The sequence below is a fragment of the Maylandia zebra genome, linkage group LG10 (genome assembly GCF_041146795.1).
Source record: "Maylandia zebra isolate NMK-2024a linkage group LG10, Mzebra_GT3a, whole genome shotgun sequence".
NCBI classification, from domain to species: Eukaryota; Metazoa; Chordata; class Actinopteri; order Cichliformes; family Cichlidae; genus Maylandia; species Maylandia zebra.
Window position 1 is genome coordinate 28,098,616 of NC_135176.1, and position 19,178 is coordinate 28,117,793.

General features: G+C 38.3%; 1 protein-coding gene across 1 annotated transcript in view; it reads right to left on the reverse strand.

The window, feature by feature from the left end:
* The window catches only part of LOC101467474 (F-BAR and double SH3 domains protein 2), a 45,103-nt gene extending 28,872 nt beyond the window's left edge, over positions 1–16,231 (reverse strand). The window contains exons 1-3 of the mRNA XM_014413641.4: positions 16,011–16,231; positions 12,511–12,608; positions 7,488–7,533 (exon numbers count right to left, since the gene is read on the reverse strand). Of these exons, the coding sequence (XP_014269127.1) occupies positions 7,488–7,533; positions 12,511–12,608; positions 16,011–16,031 (165 nt within the window). The 5' untranslated portion in view covers positions 16,032–16,231. The remainder of the gene's footprint in view (positions 1–7,487; positions 7,534–12,510; positions 12,609–16,010) is intronic.
* Between the last annotated feature and the right edge of the window lie 2,947 nt (positions 16,232–19,178).

A 19,178-nucleotide genomic window follows, 5' to 3' on the forward strand; every position in this document is an offset into this window, starting at 1 on the left:
TCTTCGGGGTTTAACGGTAGCTGACATCCTTGTACATGCAATGCTGCCATCTTCTGTTTCAGTCCGTTATTACACTCTTAAATCCTGCCACTTATTCCTGCGTCTTTTGTGATCGTACAAAGTTTCAAACGACGCGTCGACTATTAAATCAGTCGTCGACGATTTTGATAGTCGACGTAATCGTGACTAGTCGACAAATCGTGGCAGCCCTAATCTTTAGCAGCAGACATATAATGTTGGAGCGACAGTATTCGTATTAAAAATAATCAACGCTTTAAATAAAAAGGCTGGAGTATTAGTATTAGTTATTTATCCTACAAACATATCTGTGTGATGAGAATCTGCAGGCGAGTAGCAGCCTGAGCTAGACTGAAAACTGGCATTTAAGTGAAATATGAAGGAAATTCAGCATATCCAGGTCACCTTATCTGGCTTCCCTTAACCTAACATCATGAATCAGGCTAAGTGGTAACATGTAGGTGGCTATCAACTGAATAACTCAATGCAATGTTTCCCAATTTGGCTACAAGCGAGTTAAGATGGAAAAGGCGCTTTTGGCAGCAGAAACATGGATATGTCTACTAGGCTTATATTTATTTTATTGTATTCTTTTAAACAAACAAAGATAAAACTGTAATTTTAGAAAAATATTTGGCAGTATAACACATAATACAGGCTGAAAGCAGCACAGCTGCTGCAGACAAAGCAGCAGTATGACTTAGAGGGAAAGCGTATTATTAAAAATGTTGTCTAAATGTGTGTAAGCCTTAATCAGTAAGGCTGGAAAAGTGTTTGACTGTGTAAGTTAGCAGTCTTATCACAGCTCTGTCATTAAAGGCAATGGATAATCTGATGTATAATTACAATTTTTATTTTGTTAAATTAATGTTTACACGACTGTAAGATCATTTCAATCTTCCAGCTCGGTAGCATTTAACAGTCTGACACAGAGTAAAGAATAGAAAACAACATTAAAACACAGGCTTAGACTGCTTCCAAATTTAATTTAAGAGCTATGAGGCTTATAGAATAAAACTGTTTTCAAACTGCAGCCAAGAGGAGTATGAGAGGAATAAAAGAAGAAGAAGAATTCATGTTTCATGCTGATGCTCATCAGGGAAAGAACCTCTCACTATCTGCACACAGTGGTCTGAGAGATCTTCCTGGATTGGATCGATATTTTCCAGAGATTTTATTGGTCAGTAGTAGGTGGTTTTGTACCTGCTGACCTCTAATCCTGAACACAACCTGTTCCACAGCAGGTTAGGTCTGCAACAGAGCTTATCATGGCGATCTAACATGGAAAAAAGTGAGCTGCTTTCTGAAAACTGAGGGTTACACCTGAAGCTACCTTCACTAAGCCCCAATTCTTGCCTTGTACTCCAAGGCTTCGGTTTTGTCCCATGTAGGTAAACACTTGTGTGGAGAGCAGAAAAGGGAACACATTTCCCAAATTACAACCTGGGAAACAAATCTAATCTCACCCTGGACACAAATGAAAACCCAAATCTTGTCTGTTGTCTCCAGATAACAGCCTCAGGTAGCCTGTTAGTGGTGTGCTTGAAGCATTTGCTACTGTTTTCAAATGGTATGTGCAGACATTTATCTCATACAGCAATATATGAATCCCACAAAAGTAAAATAAATACCTAAAATTTATTTGTATTAATTTCATGCCAGAATCAAACTCATTATATTCAATATAGTGATGCATGTGAGAACACCAGGAGAAAAAAAAGCAGCAAAACTTCATTTATAGATCAGTTATAATAGTAATAACAGATTGGCTTCACTTCATTTAAACATCTTATTTTGTGAGGATTACCGGGCTTAAACTGGGGAACAATACCACCAGAACAGAATTTAGAGTGGATAGATCTGGGTGCAGACAAACTGACTTTCCACTTCATGTCAACATTTTCTTTTTATTTAACTCGTGCCTATCAAGAATGTGAGCCCGTCTATCCTCTCTCTGTCCACTGTGAAAAGACAGGCCCTGTCATGCGCTCCTGAGGCAGGCTAGGCCAGGACTCTGAACCCACTGGTCTTGGTGATCTTGGTGCCAAAGCTTCAAAGGCACTACAGACCAGGCCATTGTGAGCTGCAGATAGAGAGATTCGCCTACTGAGCTAGCATCGCAGACACGCCTGAATGGTGTGATGGGAAAAAGGACAGGGGAGGAGGAGGAGGGATGTGAGGATGGCAGAGGAAGAGCCACACAGAGGGAGACATTTAAATCACACCGTGTGGTCTGAATAGCAATCGGCTAATGGCTATAGCAGCTTGCAGGTGTAAGGGACCAAGAAAAAGGCGCATAAAGAAAAGAGATTTGGTAGAAAAAACTGGAAAGAGGGGGGTGTTACCAAAAGGAACAAGAAATCCAGAGACACTCTGACCCACTTTGATTCAACCATTGGCAGCGGGTCTCTAACTGATCACATAACTGAGAGGCAGCCCAACCCAGGCACACAGAACACCTTTGAACCTAATGCAGCACTCAATGAAGACATTTACTTCATTTCAGGCCTGCAACGAAAGATTAATGAGTCTGCCAAATTTACAATACATATACGAGACGATATTATTAAGTGTGTTTAGTCAACTTATTTTTCTTCTGTTTAAGGCTCATTTTTGACATGTAAAGAAGCAAAAGAGCCAACATAGAAACTTCATATGATGTTTAAACAGGTCACAAAACGTTGGACTTTTGATTACGGATGTTTTGTGCTGTGGTATTTTCTGGTATCAGTTAATCTAGGGATCATTTTCCCCATTAATTGGTTAATCCTTTAGCCTGTAAAACATCTGAAAATTTGAAAAACAGCTTATCAGATCATCTCAGAGCTCAAGGAAACGATTTCTACTTATCAAATACTCAAATAAAGGAAAATATGATGGCGTCAGTTGTCTTATTTGCCAAGTTTTGGCTGATAAATAACATAAAACTGAGAAAAATCAGATCATGCATATAGTTAGTGAAGAACAACTGATTATCATTTTGGAAACACGGACGCCATAATTTACTCCCCTACAAACAGACTGGGTTTGATTACTGTTCTCCTGTTTATGGCTCAAAGTAACATTTCATTAAGCGTCTGATCCTTTAAATCTTTGAATACAGCAAAAAATAAATGCCCGATTCCCACGCAGACATTAATCCAACCTCTTTTTTCTGTCTGATCAAACACTTAAAGCCCAAGACATTTAGCTTACTGCCATAATATTTACAAATATCAGACAAAAAAAACCCCTGAACTTTGCACACCTGAGAATCTGGAACAACTAAGTTTTTAAAAACCCAGGTGATTCATTATTAATCAAAATACTTTCTCACAGTTATCTTATAAAAGACCACCTGATGTGCTCTCATCTGACAAAGATCTGTCAAGGTCTCGTGTTTATTAAACATGCGAGGATAAAATGTTTGAAACGTTGTGGCATGCATATCCAATAAAACACACATGCACCGGGTTACTGAAGCTCATCTGCAGCCTGAGCTCAACTCTCAGCTGGATACTCACACGTTTCTATTTGAATGTCCTCTCTGCATTTGTGTCAACAGGGATTTTTATTTAAAAGCTTTACTTCCTCTTAGTCTACCTACAGATCAGCTGATAAGTACCTTTAAATATTAATATCACATGCACATAATTTTAACAGCCTATGAGGCTATAAGCCCAAATTCATTTTGTGATGTTATAGATGAATTTATAATTGGAGACACATTAATCTATTGTTGTTCAGTGGTTTTGAAGTTTGCTATTTTCTTGGTATAGGAAAATGTATTTTATGTGAGGTGACGTTTCCTCTTTTACAATCCGTAAAGAACAATATATTTGAATGTGTGTGTGTTTTGTCCACATGACGGTATTGAAGCTGTCTAATTCAGTGTGGCCCATACACACCTAGTACATTTAAACCTGGTTTATTAAGTCAGGCTTATTTAACAGCTTATTTCAAATACTCGTCTCTCTCAAAGAAGTTTAAATAAATATTTCTCTTAGTTCACCACAAAAATATTCACCTTCACACTACCCCGGTCCTGTTGTCATGCCTCTTACAATCAAGTTCCTCCACAAAAGTCCCTTTTTACTTCTGCATTGTTAAAAAATTGTGTGAAGCCAATCGAGCAACTATTATGTACCCACACTGGAAGTTTTGACAGCATCAATGGAGGAAATTGGTCCATAGACCTGCATTAACAATAGGGCTGCCACGATTAGTCGACTAGTCACGATTATGTCGACTATTAAAATCGTCGACGACTAATTTAATAGTCGACGCATCGTTTGAAGCTTTGTAAGATCACAAAGGACGCAGGAATGAGTAGTAGGATTTAAGGGTGTAATAACGGACTGAAACAGAAGATGGCAGCACTGCATGTACAAGGATGCCAGCTGCCGTTAAACCCCGAAGAAGAAGAAGCTGTGTCCCAGAATTCATAGCGCAGCCCAGCGCAGTTGTCAACAATGGCGGCAGCTAGTTAGTTTTAATGTTACTCTTATTATTCTTTCTGGGTCACAAAATAAACGTTTAACATATTTTCAGGCGAGAATGTAGCTGTGTAAACCTCAAATATCTGCTCAGTTTATCAAGACACCACATATTTTCAAAAGCTCTCCGACGTTTTCGGAGACGTCTGTTACCCACTAGCTCGTTAGCTAGGCGGGGGCAAGGCTAACTAGAGCCGTGAGAACACCGGACTCCCGGCAAATCGTTTTCAAACCCACCACTGTCTTTCGCTACTCAGGTTAGACTTGATATATAAGTCACTTAGATAACTTAAAATGTTATTGTTTGGCTTTCTTTAGTATTTTATTTGTTCCTGAGTAAATCGGTTTGGCTAAGATTAAAGTTATAGTTTTTGCACAGCTAAATAAACTTCAAGCAGCCAGCTGATCATCAGAAGTTTGAGACGCTGGATAATATACTCCGGTGTCCTGTTATATTTTAGAAAGCAAGGAGTTTATTAAACTTCACCGAAACAATCTGCAAATTTCATTAAAAATTAATAAACTACCATCTTGTCTTTATTTTTAGTTAGCACAAACACTTCAAGCTGTAAGCTAATGATAGTTATATAAGACCAGATGCTGCTGGTGCAATAAGCTGTACGCTGTACGTCTAATGGATGATGATCTGATTAGTCGACTAATCGCAAAAATAATCGGTGACTAGTCGACTATCAAAATAATCGTTTGTGGCAGCCCTAATTAACAACAACAACAACAAAAAAAACCCACACAAATCAAAACTTCAAACTTTAAAGTCCAACCAATCATTGATTAATCTGGCAATAAATAAATAATTAAATAAAATCAAGCATTTATGTGCCTCAGCCAATCTGACCGGATTAAAGAATCTGCAGAGGATCCCAGTAAGTTATACTTGTAATACCTGTATTCCATTTAAAATCTTAAAGGCTGGGTAAATTACAAATTTTCAGCATTACTAGACAAAAATAGGTCTTCCACTTGCGAGTGAATGTGTATAAAAGCCAAAGGTCAAGATTCACTCATTTGTACGCACATTAATTAAGGGGAGAGCTACAGGTAGGGTTGACTGATTATGGGAAAAATCTAAATCCAAATAATAAAGATTAAATGTAACTTTCTTTTCTTTTTTTTTGGGTCAACACAAAAATCGAGCATTAAACATTGTGATCTCAGTACTCACACCTTCTGATTGTCTCCTTGAGGATCACAAATAGGATACAGGAGACAAGGGGGTGAAACTGGCCAACAGCCAGTTAGAATGCGCTTGACTCTGTGCCAAGGACACCAACACAGCTCACACTTAAGTTATACAAAGACTGATATTGCGTAACACTGACCCCAGTACCCTGTAGCCCCGCAGTACTCCCAAAAGGATTGCCTGGGGAACCTCACAGATCCATAAAACACATGCAAACTGTACAGTCAAACTCCTATGACCCCTCCAGGAGTTCTGCAAAGGCAATGAGCGGGATTCACATATTTCAATTAACTGAACAGCCTTGGCTGCAAGAGTGTTTTTTCCTTCTACAGAGTTTGACATAACTGATGGCCAGTAAAAAAAATAGTTTTTTGGGTCAGTGATGATGTTTCCACTAAATGCAATTATGTGAGACAAACAGCTAGATGAATGCTATTTTTCTGGCTGTCAATGCTGTCATTTAAATCAAAGGAAGCATTTCAGGTAATAAAAATCACGTTCTTATTGTCATGGTCAATGACTCCGGTCATGCAGCATTTCACTTTCATTTGAGACTGTAAAACATATTTAAGAGCATGTGTGAATAAAATTATTCACACACGCCCACACATATTATTTAAAAAAACTTATTAGCCTGTTTATCTATAGGAAAAAGCTGCTATCACAGCTGAAGTGAAGATGTTACTTTCATAGATTAACGAGGATCTGCAGCTTCTCATCTCTGACATACAGCGAGCAGCAAAGATGCAACAGCACAACTACAACAACGAACCCAGTTGGAGTGACAGAAAACACTTTTCTAGAGTCTACAACAGCTGTGGTCACAACCAAAACCTCTGTTAATAAAAAGCCAGTGGGGTTCTTAATAAAACCAACTTTTCAATGGAGTTTAAGGGAAAAGAAAAACAGTCTTTGGTTAGATTGCCACGATCACTTTCATTGGCATTTCCCTTGTAATTTTTCCAGGCTAACAGTGTCCATCCTCTCTGCAAGTCAAAAAAAGGGGCACGGAGTATTCATTTCAAAGCTTGATCAGCTTATTTTACCCAACAGTGTATGAAGTAAAAGAAATTAGCTTCTTAAACAAAAGGCTAGTAAAGTTGACATAAAATACTGACACTGCACTGTCTAGTGGAATGTTAACCAAAGCTCTGTAAGGACGATAAGCTCTTGAGCATGACAGAACAATCAGGAACAGATATATACACACTGCAGAAAAGCATTCATTTTCTCTTCTTCTGCTGATGTTCTTTCCCTTCAGCTACCAGCTGGGCTTATAAAACAGATTAATCCTGTTTCCGTTTGTTTGACTTTTCACAATAAACCTCTTGAGCACCAGACACACATGGGCAAACACACATGTAAGGTTGCTGGTTAGATAACTACAGATGAGTCCCCTCTTTTCACAGAGCTGGTGGACATTCCTCACAGGGCTGCAAGACCTGAACAGAGAGGGGATTTTCAAACATTCGACTGGCGTCTCTAGGAAGCTGCAGGCAAAAACAACAGAGCAAGGAGGAAACGAGCCAGCGGATGGCTGGTGGATGCCGTTCTTCTCTCTGTTGTGGTGTTTTTTTCTGCGGCTGGTTTCCATTCATGAGCTATCTGGCCACATGAGAACTAAAAGCTTTCTTAGGGCCACATCCTCAACCTCACTGTCATATGGTGTGTTTGGTGGGCTGCATCGTAACAAATAAACATATTTTTAGCAACAGAAATGACAAGGCAGCACAGCAGCGATGCTAACGAGCATCAGTAGTGGCGTGAAGAAGACGACAAAGAGATTTACTTACCTGGGCGTAGTCCCGCTCTATAGCTGCCCTCTTTTGGCTGAAAGTCCTAAAGAGAAGAAAAGGGAGTACATTTGTAAAACAGCACAGCACAATTATGGATAAGACAACATACAACAAATCTACTGTTTGCATCCATAAATAAAACCAGGATTGCAAAGACAATATGAGTTGTGTTTACTTGAACTTCAGATTTTCTTGCCAGTCTATACAGATTTCCAGTCAAAATGATCTTTCACTGTCATCTAATAACACACAGACATACATTGCTTTCATAGCGTGGTCAGAATGACACTTTGAGGTATATGCCTTCTTCTTGTTGAGTGTATGTACCTGTCCTTGTGGCAAAATGTTCTGGAGAGACCTACTACAGTGGGAATTACCACAAAGTATTATTGGATTTTGGATATACAAAAGAAAGAATCAGCATGGCCAATATGTTGGCTGATATTAGCTATACCCCTATATATTGGTATTATATTGGTATCCTTTCCACTAGTAAGCACTCGGCTTGGCTTGACTCGGTTTCAGTCATTTTCCATTACTACTGAGTACCACCTCAAGGTGGATGGGGTCGTCATAGCAACTAGGGCTGCCACGATTTGTCGACTAGTCACGATTACGTCGACTATCAAAATCGTCGACGACTGATTTAATAGTCGACGTGTCGTTTGAAGCTTTGTAAGATTGCAAAAGACGCAGGAATAATAGCAGGATTTAAGAGTGTAATAACGGACTGAAACAGAAGATGGCAGCACTGCATGTACAAGGATGCCAGCTGCCGTTAAACCCCGAAGAAGAAGAAGCAGCTGTGTCCCAGAATTCATAGCGCGGCCCAGCTTAGTTTCCAACAATGGCGGTAGCTAGTTAGTTTTAATATTACTCTTATTATTCTTTCTGGGTCACAAAATAAACGTTTAACATATTTTCAGGCGAGAATGTAGCTGTGTAAACCTCAAATATCGGCTCAGTTTATCAGGACACCACATATTTTCAAAAGCGCTCCAACGTTTTCGGAGACGTCTGTTACCCACTAGCTCGATAGCTAGCCGGGGGCTAGGTCACTAGCGCCGTGAGAACACCGGACTCCCGGCAAATTGTTTTCAAACCCACCGCCGTCTTTCGCGACTCAGGTTAAATATATATGAGTCACTTAGATAAATTAAAAATTTTGTTGTTTGGCTTTTTTTTTTTTTTGTATTTTATTTGTCCCTGAGTAAATCGGTTTGGCTGAGATTAAAGTTATAGTTTTTACACAGCTGAATAAACATCAAGCAGACAGCTGATTATCAGAAGTGTGAGATGCTGGAGAATATACTCCGGTGTCCTGTTATATTTTAGATAGCAAGGAGTTTATTAAACTTCACCGAAACAATCTGCAAATTTCATTAAAATTCAATAAACTATCATCTTGTCTTTATTTTTAGTTAGCACCTTAAAAGCTTAAAGCTGTAAGCTAATGATAGTTATATAAGAGCAGATGCTGCTGGTGCAATAAGCTGTAGTTTTATGTCCAGTGGATGATGATCTGATTAGTCGACTAATCGCATAAATAATCGGTGACTAGTCGACTATCAAAATAATCGTTTGTGGCAGCCCTAATAGCAACGCAGCCAAAAGTCACAACAATGGAGGACGGCAAAGCGATGGTGTACTTGCTGCTCGTTCTAAGCCTTTTTGCCAGATCGGGCGACAACAGAACGCATGCCACCGATTGGCTAGTCAGTGGCGTCACAAGATGAGTCATGAGAGCGTCCTACTTTTGCAGAACACAGACTCTCTTAATATTGCACCTTAAAATCTAGAAACAATAATGTAAACATCACGTAACTTCTACTGTTGTAAGACACGTTTCTACTAGATATATCAGACAAGTTCACTCGAAAACCAAAAAAAAAAAAAAAAAAAAGTCCAACTAGACCTGCTAATTTTAGCCACACTAACATTAGCAGACATGCAATATTTGTACACATCTGCAATTGAATGAGTTGACTGATTTCTTTCTTCAGTTTAATCGACCAGTCTCCTGTTCAAGACAAAGTGGCAACACTTGACAATAAAGGTCCAAGAAATCATTAAGAATCTGCTGATGTAAACATATCCCACGTATCCCACACAAACCTATCCCATCTAGCATTTTTCAGGTATTTTATACCCGCATTACTAAAGTTGGGTACAGGAACCTGGTATTAGGGAGGTATTACAGACTAAAGCACTGATAATTTTTGACCTCAGTACTGAAAAATGATTGTGGATATGGTGAACTTTGTCATCCATGTGTGAAAGCAACATTCTTTTGTGATACTACACAAGAAATGGTAACATAATTGCCTGAGAAGTCATTAAACCTATATAAAGATAACAGTGGCAATAACATCAGAAACCACCAGAATCTGAAAACATACTGTGATTAAAAAAAAAACACTCTTAAAACCAAATGACCACGCTTCCTGATTATTCTTAAGCTTTTATTACTCCCCCCATTCCACGCCATCCCCTTAGCTGCCGCCCTCTTTCTGTGATAATTAACATGGATGTTTCTAATGACACCATCTAGAAGCCCTACATTTGTATCCTACATATCAGAGGCGCCGCTCTTTTTTTATTGCCATTTCAATTATGGTTTTCTGTGAGATGCTCGTGGAAAACCAGCACTTTTTACTCACAATAACAGGAAGTTAATCACAATTCAACTTAAGTTTATGCAAAGTCTAAGAAAAGAAGAGAGGTCAGTGCCCTGGGAAAAATTCGAGTGAAGCAAAATCATCATTAAGTCGTTAAACATGTCGAGACTTGACTTCCATGCTCCACCCTGCCTCCAAACAATCTGCTGTACTTCCTGGGAGCTTCCCTCTCTTCCTCTTCACTGCATTTCCAAGGCTCCCTTTATCTACTGACCCCCACACTTACTTCCTGCCATTTTCCCAACCAGAGCTTTTGCTGACAGCCAGACGTAATTTCAAGTTTGCTGAATCATTTCTTGTCAGTGATTGAGGAGCGACCCTTAAAAAAATCTGTACCAGCAGAGTTTCACATTGTTCCTGGCTGAGTAAAGTTGCTCACCCTCCCAGAGCGAATGGTTCAGGGTAGTCAGAACATCTGGCAGCTCTCTGTGACCTTGACTTCCAGCTGTTTGGAGGGCCACATCTCCACCACCAACCACAGACAGGAAGCGGGGAGCCAGTAGGCTGTCAAATCTAAGGCTCATGATACAACCACAACCTTTGGCTTTTAACTTTTAAAATGCCTACGCATCTGAACACAGAGCTCTCTGTGTCACTATTTGTTTACTTGGCCCGATCCTCAGTTTTATAGACTAATCCACTTTGACTTTTGGATTTGGTTTCTTTAAAAAAGTGAAAAACAACCTTCAAATAGCCTCAGAAAAACGTAAGAAGAAATAATTGGTTTAATTTCTACTTTAAGGTGTGTAAAACGAAAACATGAGAATGATACTACAGAATAAAATCACATCATATTGTCATTTTGTAGGTAGATAATGTGCCATTATCAAGAGATTAAATAAAAAAGAAAGAGAAGATTAACAAAAACTAGTCTTTGGCTATAAATTGATTTAAATTAGTTGCAGCTTTTGGCAGAGCTAAAATGTGCTTAAATGTGTTCTGAGGGCTCAAAAAAGATGAAAAAAAGGCAAATAAGAAAAGCAACACATTTTGGCCCACCCCTCTGTGCTTCAAGAGACTGTAATTTCTAAAATGTTCATAGTATAAAAAGAAAACTTGCATCCCACAAAAAGGTCATTGTTCAGAATAAATCTGCTGATTCTGAGGAGCTTTGACTGACTTTTTATGGACACTTATTCATTCACATATTTACAACAGCACATGCCTGAATCGGCACTGAGTAATGGCTTACAGTTATGTGTTTTTGCTGTAGCCCGTACATGAAGCCAGAAGTTTGCTAACTTAGCTAAGCACAAAGCTTCACTTTGTCCAAACATAACAACAAACAGTCTAATTTTAATGCTTATAGACACCAGCTTTGACTAACCAATCCTGCGTGCCAGGAACAACTATAAGGAAAAATAAAAAAATACAATGCAAATTTGTGTTTTTAATTTAGTGCTTGAACTTGTGGTGGTAGAAGGAATCTCAGGGCATAAGACGGACTACCAATACCAGCTGTAGAGCAAGAATGGGAGACCTGCTGGAGAAGCAGCTAAGAAGCTGAGGACCTGAGGAGTGCCATAACAGCAAATGAGCCAGATGTTAAGGAAAAAAGAGATGGGAAAGGTCACATCGTTGAACAACGTTGAACAAATGAATTGGAGAATCATCCACATGGTGGACAATTAAGATAAACTCCATGAATTGTGATACACATAGCAGGAAAACCTGTGTCCTTGTTTCAAATATCAAGACTCTTCAGTGAGAAAATGATGTGTTTTTTGAGTATATGGTACTATATATCCCCAGACATACTTGAGCAGCCTGGTCAAATAAAGTCTGTGTGTGCAAAACACTCCTATTTCACTATTTCATACAAACTCATTTTATTTCAGTGCAGTGAGTCTTTTAGTTTCCCTCCTTTGTTGTCATTTTCATAGAGAAATATGGAGCAGAGAGCAGAGGAGAAGCTACAACCAAAACCAAAGATTTTGACCCTTAAATACTGGAATTTAAACACACCCCAAAACTCAGGCAAGGATGTTAGAAGCTCTGTTCCCAGCAGCAGCTCTCTCGTGAATAATGCAATAGCTTCCAATTAGCAAAACATAATAAAATACCTCTTTTTCAACTGAGTGCTGTCACTTGCTGTGATCATGTTTACTGAATTTTTTGTGCTGTTTCTAAGGTTGATGGAAAAGAGCATGAGGTGTTTGGTTAATGCTTGATCTCCAGCTACTAGATTAAAAGATTCATGGCCATGTTCATGGAAATGCTCTAATTACTTTTAGAAGACGAACAGCTTTGCATATGAGGACCAGTCTGAAACTGTTTTACCTCTTCAGAAAAATCATCTTGGCATTTAATAGGTACCCTGTGATGCACCTGTGTTTGCTTACCTCAGGTCTTCGAGCAGGTCACACTCTGTCTGGTGTTTGATCTGTAATCTGCTCATCTGCTCAGCATGAATGTGTTTCAACTCCTGGGTGACCCGGACCTGAACAGGGGAACAGAATAAGGCTAATTAGAAACACCTTAAAGCTGTCTTCTTCTTCTTCTTAACCTCATACAGGTAGACCAAGGAGATTTCATCCTGCACAATCACAACAGGAGCACCTCTAGAGGGTAGATTCAGCTTAACTCATTCACTGCCAGCCATTGGCAGTGAATGAGTTAAACCCATTGACTCATTCACTGCAATTGACGGCTATAGACGTCAATGGCAGTGAATGAGTTAATTATGAGCTGATTCAGCTTAGCTCATAATTGGCATTACTGGAAGTGATAACCATCATTATCAAGCAGTACCTGCAACCAGGTGAGAATTGGTCTCTCTGGGTTTCTAATTGGATGTGAATCAAAAGACCAAGAGTCTCATTACTGACCACAAGGAGTGTTTTGAACTTGTCGTATGAATACATATGAAATGAACTTATTAATATCAACTGATTTAGAGGTTTTGTCTCATTATTTTGGTCAATTTTCCACTTTTTTATTACAACTCAAAAGTGAAAATCTGTTAAAAAAACAAAACAAATCAAAAATCAAATATGATCATTTTATTTTAACATTGTATGATGTTCAAAACAATATGCCCAGCCAAAATACAAGAAAGCAACAACAAGAAACCTGAAGCAAGATCAATGGGTTAGCAACACACGTTTGCTTAAAGTCAGCGTTTTCGGAGAGCTCTTCTTACCTGGCCAGGTCACCATGACAACTGAAAGCATAACCTACTCCGTAAGAGGTTATGTTCAGAGTTTTGGTGTAAAACCTTTTTTTTTATTTTGGGGGTGGGTGTTTAGCTTACAGCATGTTCTCAGTGTGTTATAGATTCTCTGTTGCAGGACTGCATGCAACCTGTTGAGCTGTATCTTACTAACAACACATGGAGGAATGCAGTTCTGTAAAGTTGCAGCATAAAAATGTATCGCACAGTCACTGGAATCTGCATGCATCCACTTGGTTATGCAGAAAATGAATGTTTTCATGCTTGGTTCTAATCTGCTGCAGGTCTATTTTACACAGCTGGACACATTTGTGCAACATTTCTTTCCTGATTCATTACAGCTTTATTTTTTTGTGGCGTATTGTCTTAGATCCCTATCACCAGCTCCTCTGATAATGTTTGACTGATGTAGGTGGAGAAAGTTAAACCACCATTGTGACGCCAATTACTTTCGGCCAGGGGTGTCGGTTTTGTCGAACCAGATAATGCATAATAAAGCCTGGCCATGTCGAATCTGATGTGTTTTCCAAGCTTCTGAAACACAGGCAAAAACCAAAATTTTAAAATAACCACTTCATCCTCTCACCATCAGTGCACTTCTGGATATTTAGCTGACATCTTAGGAAAAATATATATGTTCTTAACTCAAAATATAGTGTGTTTCATTCCCATTCCACATAATTCACACGATCCATCACCCCGTTTTCATTTTATAACAAAAACAAATAACTGAAAATATCATAAGTAAGTTTAATAACACGATGCTTAACACATCTTGCAATTTAATTATAAAGAAATGACTTACTGAGAGCTAGTAAAAGGTGGAGAAATTAGTTAACTATTCCAGTCATCAGGCCGAAAAGCAATCAGATATTCTGATGATCTATTTTTGTTTAGTCTGCGAGCAAAGAGAGAATAAAATAAGCAATCTAATGATACAATGTATGCTTTAAGGCATTTCTGATGGATATTTTTGATTTTTTTAATGCTTTATGGACCAAAGTACCACACAAAGGTAGCGTACTGATCAATAAAGAAATCAATGTTGTGTCTTTAGTCTAAGATAATTCTTTAGATAAACTTTTAGCTAACTAAGAGTCCAAGGAACACAAGATAGAAAGCAAAGCCTCATTAGTGTCTTGTTTGTCCAAAAATGTCAAAACAATCTGCTAATAACACAATTACAAGCAGAATTAAATTTGTTTTATTATACATTTTGTGGCTGTGTGAGAATAAATCATTGTTATTAATTAATATCTTCTTACAGATATGATTCAGTATCTTTAGGTTGATCCTTGGGCGCGAAACTATTAAGTACAATAAAAGGGAGAGCAGGCAGTGCCTTTATTCCTTCATGAGCGAGTACAGAGGCCAGGAACCTCAGCTAAAATAACATAAACTAGATAAAAAGTCGTCAAAGATGCTTTACCTTAATAAACAATTTGCAAAAACATAGAAAAAATCCAAAATAATCAACACTGCTGCCACTGTAAATTATATTTTCAAGCTATCAGTATGTTAAACGGACTGCTTGTGTAACAGTTAAAAAGTTTTTCCCTAGGGCATCAGCAGGAAAAACACAGATTTTTACAATTACATCACCCTTCATGGGGGTCATGCAAAATGTCCAAACACATTAAAAAAAATCTTTAAACGCTCCATAAAGCTCCAAATACAAAACAAAAATTAACCAAAACCTAACAGCTTTATATTTACAAAATGTCCTGTGGTTAAAAAAACTGCCCTGCTGTTGAGTCTTGTTATTGAAATATGATCCCACAAGAACATTTTTTCGCATAGAGGCCGACTTTGCAGAGATTTGTTTGCTTTCATGCTTATTTCTGTAATAAAACACTTAGAACTAATCTATACTTTAACACCTACTGAGCTGTTTTAAGCTTTAAATACACCATTTTAAGCCAACGAGTGCTTTTCTTCCGCACACAGACTTTTTGTTAGAGAGAAAAAAATTCCACAAAACTCCGTACTAGTATCTGTCAACTGACTCTCCCGGAGCTACAGGAATATTTGCATCACAGTTCTTAACTTGACTTGTAAGTTTTACAATAAGGTTAGTCCTCCTCTTAAAATCGGCACACATAAAAGCACAACTTGTATCTGCGTTGGATAAAATGAGGACCTTCTTCCAGCTTTTCACCCCCCCAACTCTGCTCCTCTTAACTAGCGGGTGGCAGCGGGACAGGAGGGAGCCAAAGTGGCATTTACTTGAACTTAAGCGTTGCTTAGCTGGATCAGTTTTGAGCCGATGTAAAACAAAATCTCCGTAATATTATTTATTTAAACAAAATAAACTTTTTCTAAGATGTGCGCACTTTTGCGGATGCATTTATTAATTTTAGCTGTCACTTTAGTAGGACTCTTTCTCCGTTCGAGAGGGAACGGGGCACGTTAACGGGGCTATTCTCCCTTAAAAAAGTGGCACATGGGAGTCTTTTAAAATAAGTTTTCCTCTTGTGGTGGTATTTATAGAGGTAATGAAAGCAAAATCGACGTATAAGCAAACAAACAAGGACATATTTGGAGAATAAAAGGGGAGTTTCTTCATTTAAACCGGGCGAAGAGCAACAAAGCATAAATTTCCAACCATTAAATATGCACCAGTCCGTCGAAGTAACGTTAGCTCAGGGGGCTACAACGGCAAAAACTCACCTTTCTCGGCGGAGGCTGCATCCTTGTTCCTTGACATAAAAACTACGAAAGAGAAGGCGAAAGTATGTCTGAAAAAAAAGTCTATCCAAACGCTACGACCAAATGATAACGGAAGAAGAATATTTCAACAGGCTCAAGCGGCCATGGCGAGTCCAGCAAGTAGTAAGTTGAGTCCCGTTGAAAACACTGTGGCCCCAGGGCGCAGAAAACACTGCAGCGAATCAAACCCTGCGCAATTAAGACACACTTCCCGACAAACTTTCGAAATAAGAGCCCGGTTCTGGGAAACATAGAGGCTACTTCCGTGCAGAATCTCGAAAATAAAAGCACGCTCGGTCAAAGTGTGGTTTTGAACAGATATTCTAAGGTTTTATGTAAGTTATTTTGTAACGAATTAACACATGCCTAACACATAAGGCGCGTTATACATGGGAACATGATATTTTTGTATAGATAGATAGATAGATAGATAGATAGATAGATAGATAGATAGATAGATAGATAGATAGGGGTATCTATCCATTTATCTATCTAGTTATTCGTGCTTGTGCTATAAAAAAATTTCTGCAATAAATAATTCTTAAAAATAATACTACAGTTTGTACTCTAACTATTATTATACTTAATAATAAGATTACAAGCATATAATTATATATTTGTGTAGCAACTAGAGATGGCACGATACCACTTTTTAATGTCCAATACCGATTCCGATATCATAAATTTGGATATCTGCCGATACAGATATAAATCCGATATAGCGTATTTTGTAATCAATAAAAGAGTTTTTTATAGATATCTTGCTGCATTTTGTATAAGTTCATACTCAAGTTTTAAAAAACAAGAGACTGAAGCTATTCTGTTATACCTGTATGCAAAAAATACACTCCACCCAAAACATTTTATGGTTTAGCAACACTGATCAATCTTATAAATTTAAACCTACACCATCCTCCCTATTCTGGTATTTTAAAGAGTACTTAGTGGAAATATTAAACAACCTAACTAATAGGGTTGCCGACTCCCAGCAAAAATATTAGGGAACCACCCCCGCCCTTAATCGATGTAATCAACTTTAATTTAATGCAAGTGTAAAACAAATCCACAGAAATCAATTATTTTTCTACAATATTTAAATAGATTCAACATCTTTCTTCAACAGAATTGCAGACTGCACAGATGGTACCTTCCCAAAGGAAAAAGTACTATAGCTTACTAGGGTGTATATTAGACTTATTAGTTACTATATACAATAATGGATTTCTATACATTTAATCAGATGACCACTTTTGTTGTAATATTCAGATAATTATTTATTCAAAGTTTTTGACTGACATAACAAAGAAAAATATTTCTTTGTGCCCCCCTCTCCCTGTTAATGGCCTACCTGGCCCCCAACAAAGCTTTACTAGATCCGCCCCTGCACAGTTACCAGCTGTCAGCTACTTAGAAAAGGATCCTGGTGTTATTTGTCTCTCAGAAACAGTTCATAACTTCCCTTCAACTCATTCATGTCACCTAAAAGGTAAACCTGTTTCTCCATCACCTGCTCAGCTCTGATGATTCAGTAAGGATCTTTCATCTTCATGTTTCCCTCTCACCACATATCCAAACGGATATCATCACCAGCAGCTTTTACAGCTGTGGCTCCAGCAAACCTCAGCTGTTACTAGAAAGTAATATTAAATACATTCTAACAACAGCTTATCACGCTTAAACGTGCTGCTGTTGTTTATCCACTGGTCAAAGTGGGCGATAAACAAACAAGAAAGACGGGACTTGCGGCAGAAAAGCCGATCAGCTTATCATTGATCAGTTTCATGTTTGAAGTAATAACAGGAGAGGAAGGGAGAGAGAATGAGCGAAGTAGATGCAACCTCGCAGCAAAGACAGAATAACTCCAGCTTTGTGTCTAATCGCTTCCTTTTCACCTCAATATGGAACTCTGATGGCCAGTCCAGCTGTGGCTCAATATCTCAGTTGTTAAGCTTAACGTGGAAATACTATGCAAACATTCAGGGATGAACTTACACACTTGCTTTACTTCTATGGGATAGTTTTCGCCGAGATGAAATGCAGCGGTTAGGAAGCATGTGGCCAGGCTCCAAATGCTCCAACAGCCCGCTGACAGGTCTGGCAGACAACAGCTCTATCACGTGACAAATACTGCTCTGATGCGCTGAGCTGGGTTATGCTAAGTAGTGCGTTTTGTGAGGTGATTTTGTGATACTTCAGATCGGATTACTTTTTTTTCTTTTTTTTCTCTCCGATATCTGATCCAGTAATTTAGGTCAGTATCGGATCGATACCGGATCGGTCCATCTCTAGTAGCAACAGCTGGTTTGAAGGCTCTAGAGAACTGTCTTTGTAAACTGACATTTCTTTGTAATAGCAAGGAATTAAATTTCACTTTAACTGAACTTTTCCGGTAAGGAGCTGAATTAAGGGTTCAAAAGCCAGACATTTTCCATAACGGCCTGTAAATTAGGTTTAGTATCTCTGATACTAAGAATATGGTTTCATTTAACAAGCAGCCAAAAAGCAGATTAAAGCAGAGAAGGAAAACAGTGTTGGCTTAAGGGGGGTGTCTAATTACAAAATATTCTAAAAGAATTCATGAGGAAGATAATGTTTCCATTGTTAGTCTAATTAATTTCAAGTAAAACTTTTGATAAGCTTTAATATGCTGCAAAGATATTCGCATATCCCAAAATTTGTCTTGCAGCCAATAAAAAAGATATAAGAATGCGCTCCAAGGAGAAGAAATGGATCCACTCCCCTTTCTGATTGGTCCTCTTCACTCACGTGGCAAGCCACTGCCTCTTTGACGATGAAGATCGCGCCTGCAGGATCATAAGTGCGATTTCCTGTGAAGTTTTCAAAATAAAATCATGTTTTCATGCACCACGTTTTGTAGGAGCAGCTTCAGTAATCTATGAATTTTAAAATAAGAACGAATATATAAATATATAAAAACAAATGTGGAGTAATATTTAAAAGTGATAATGTTTTAAAAAATCCACAAAAACGAAGCAAAACTTGGTATAGAAATAAAATGTGTAAGAAATATATGTTTTAAAAGCCCTCCAGCTCCTGAGTGTGAGACATTTTTTTTAAACATACACATTTTGTATTTAAAATTCTTTACCAACATACTGCGCATCAGGC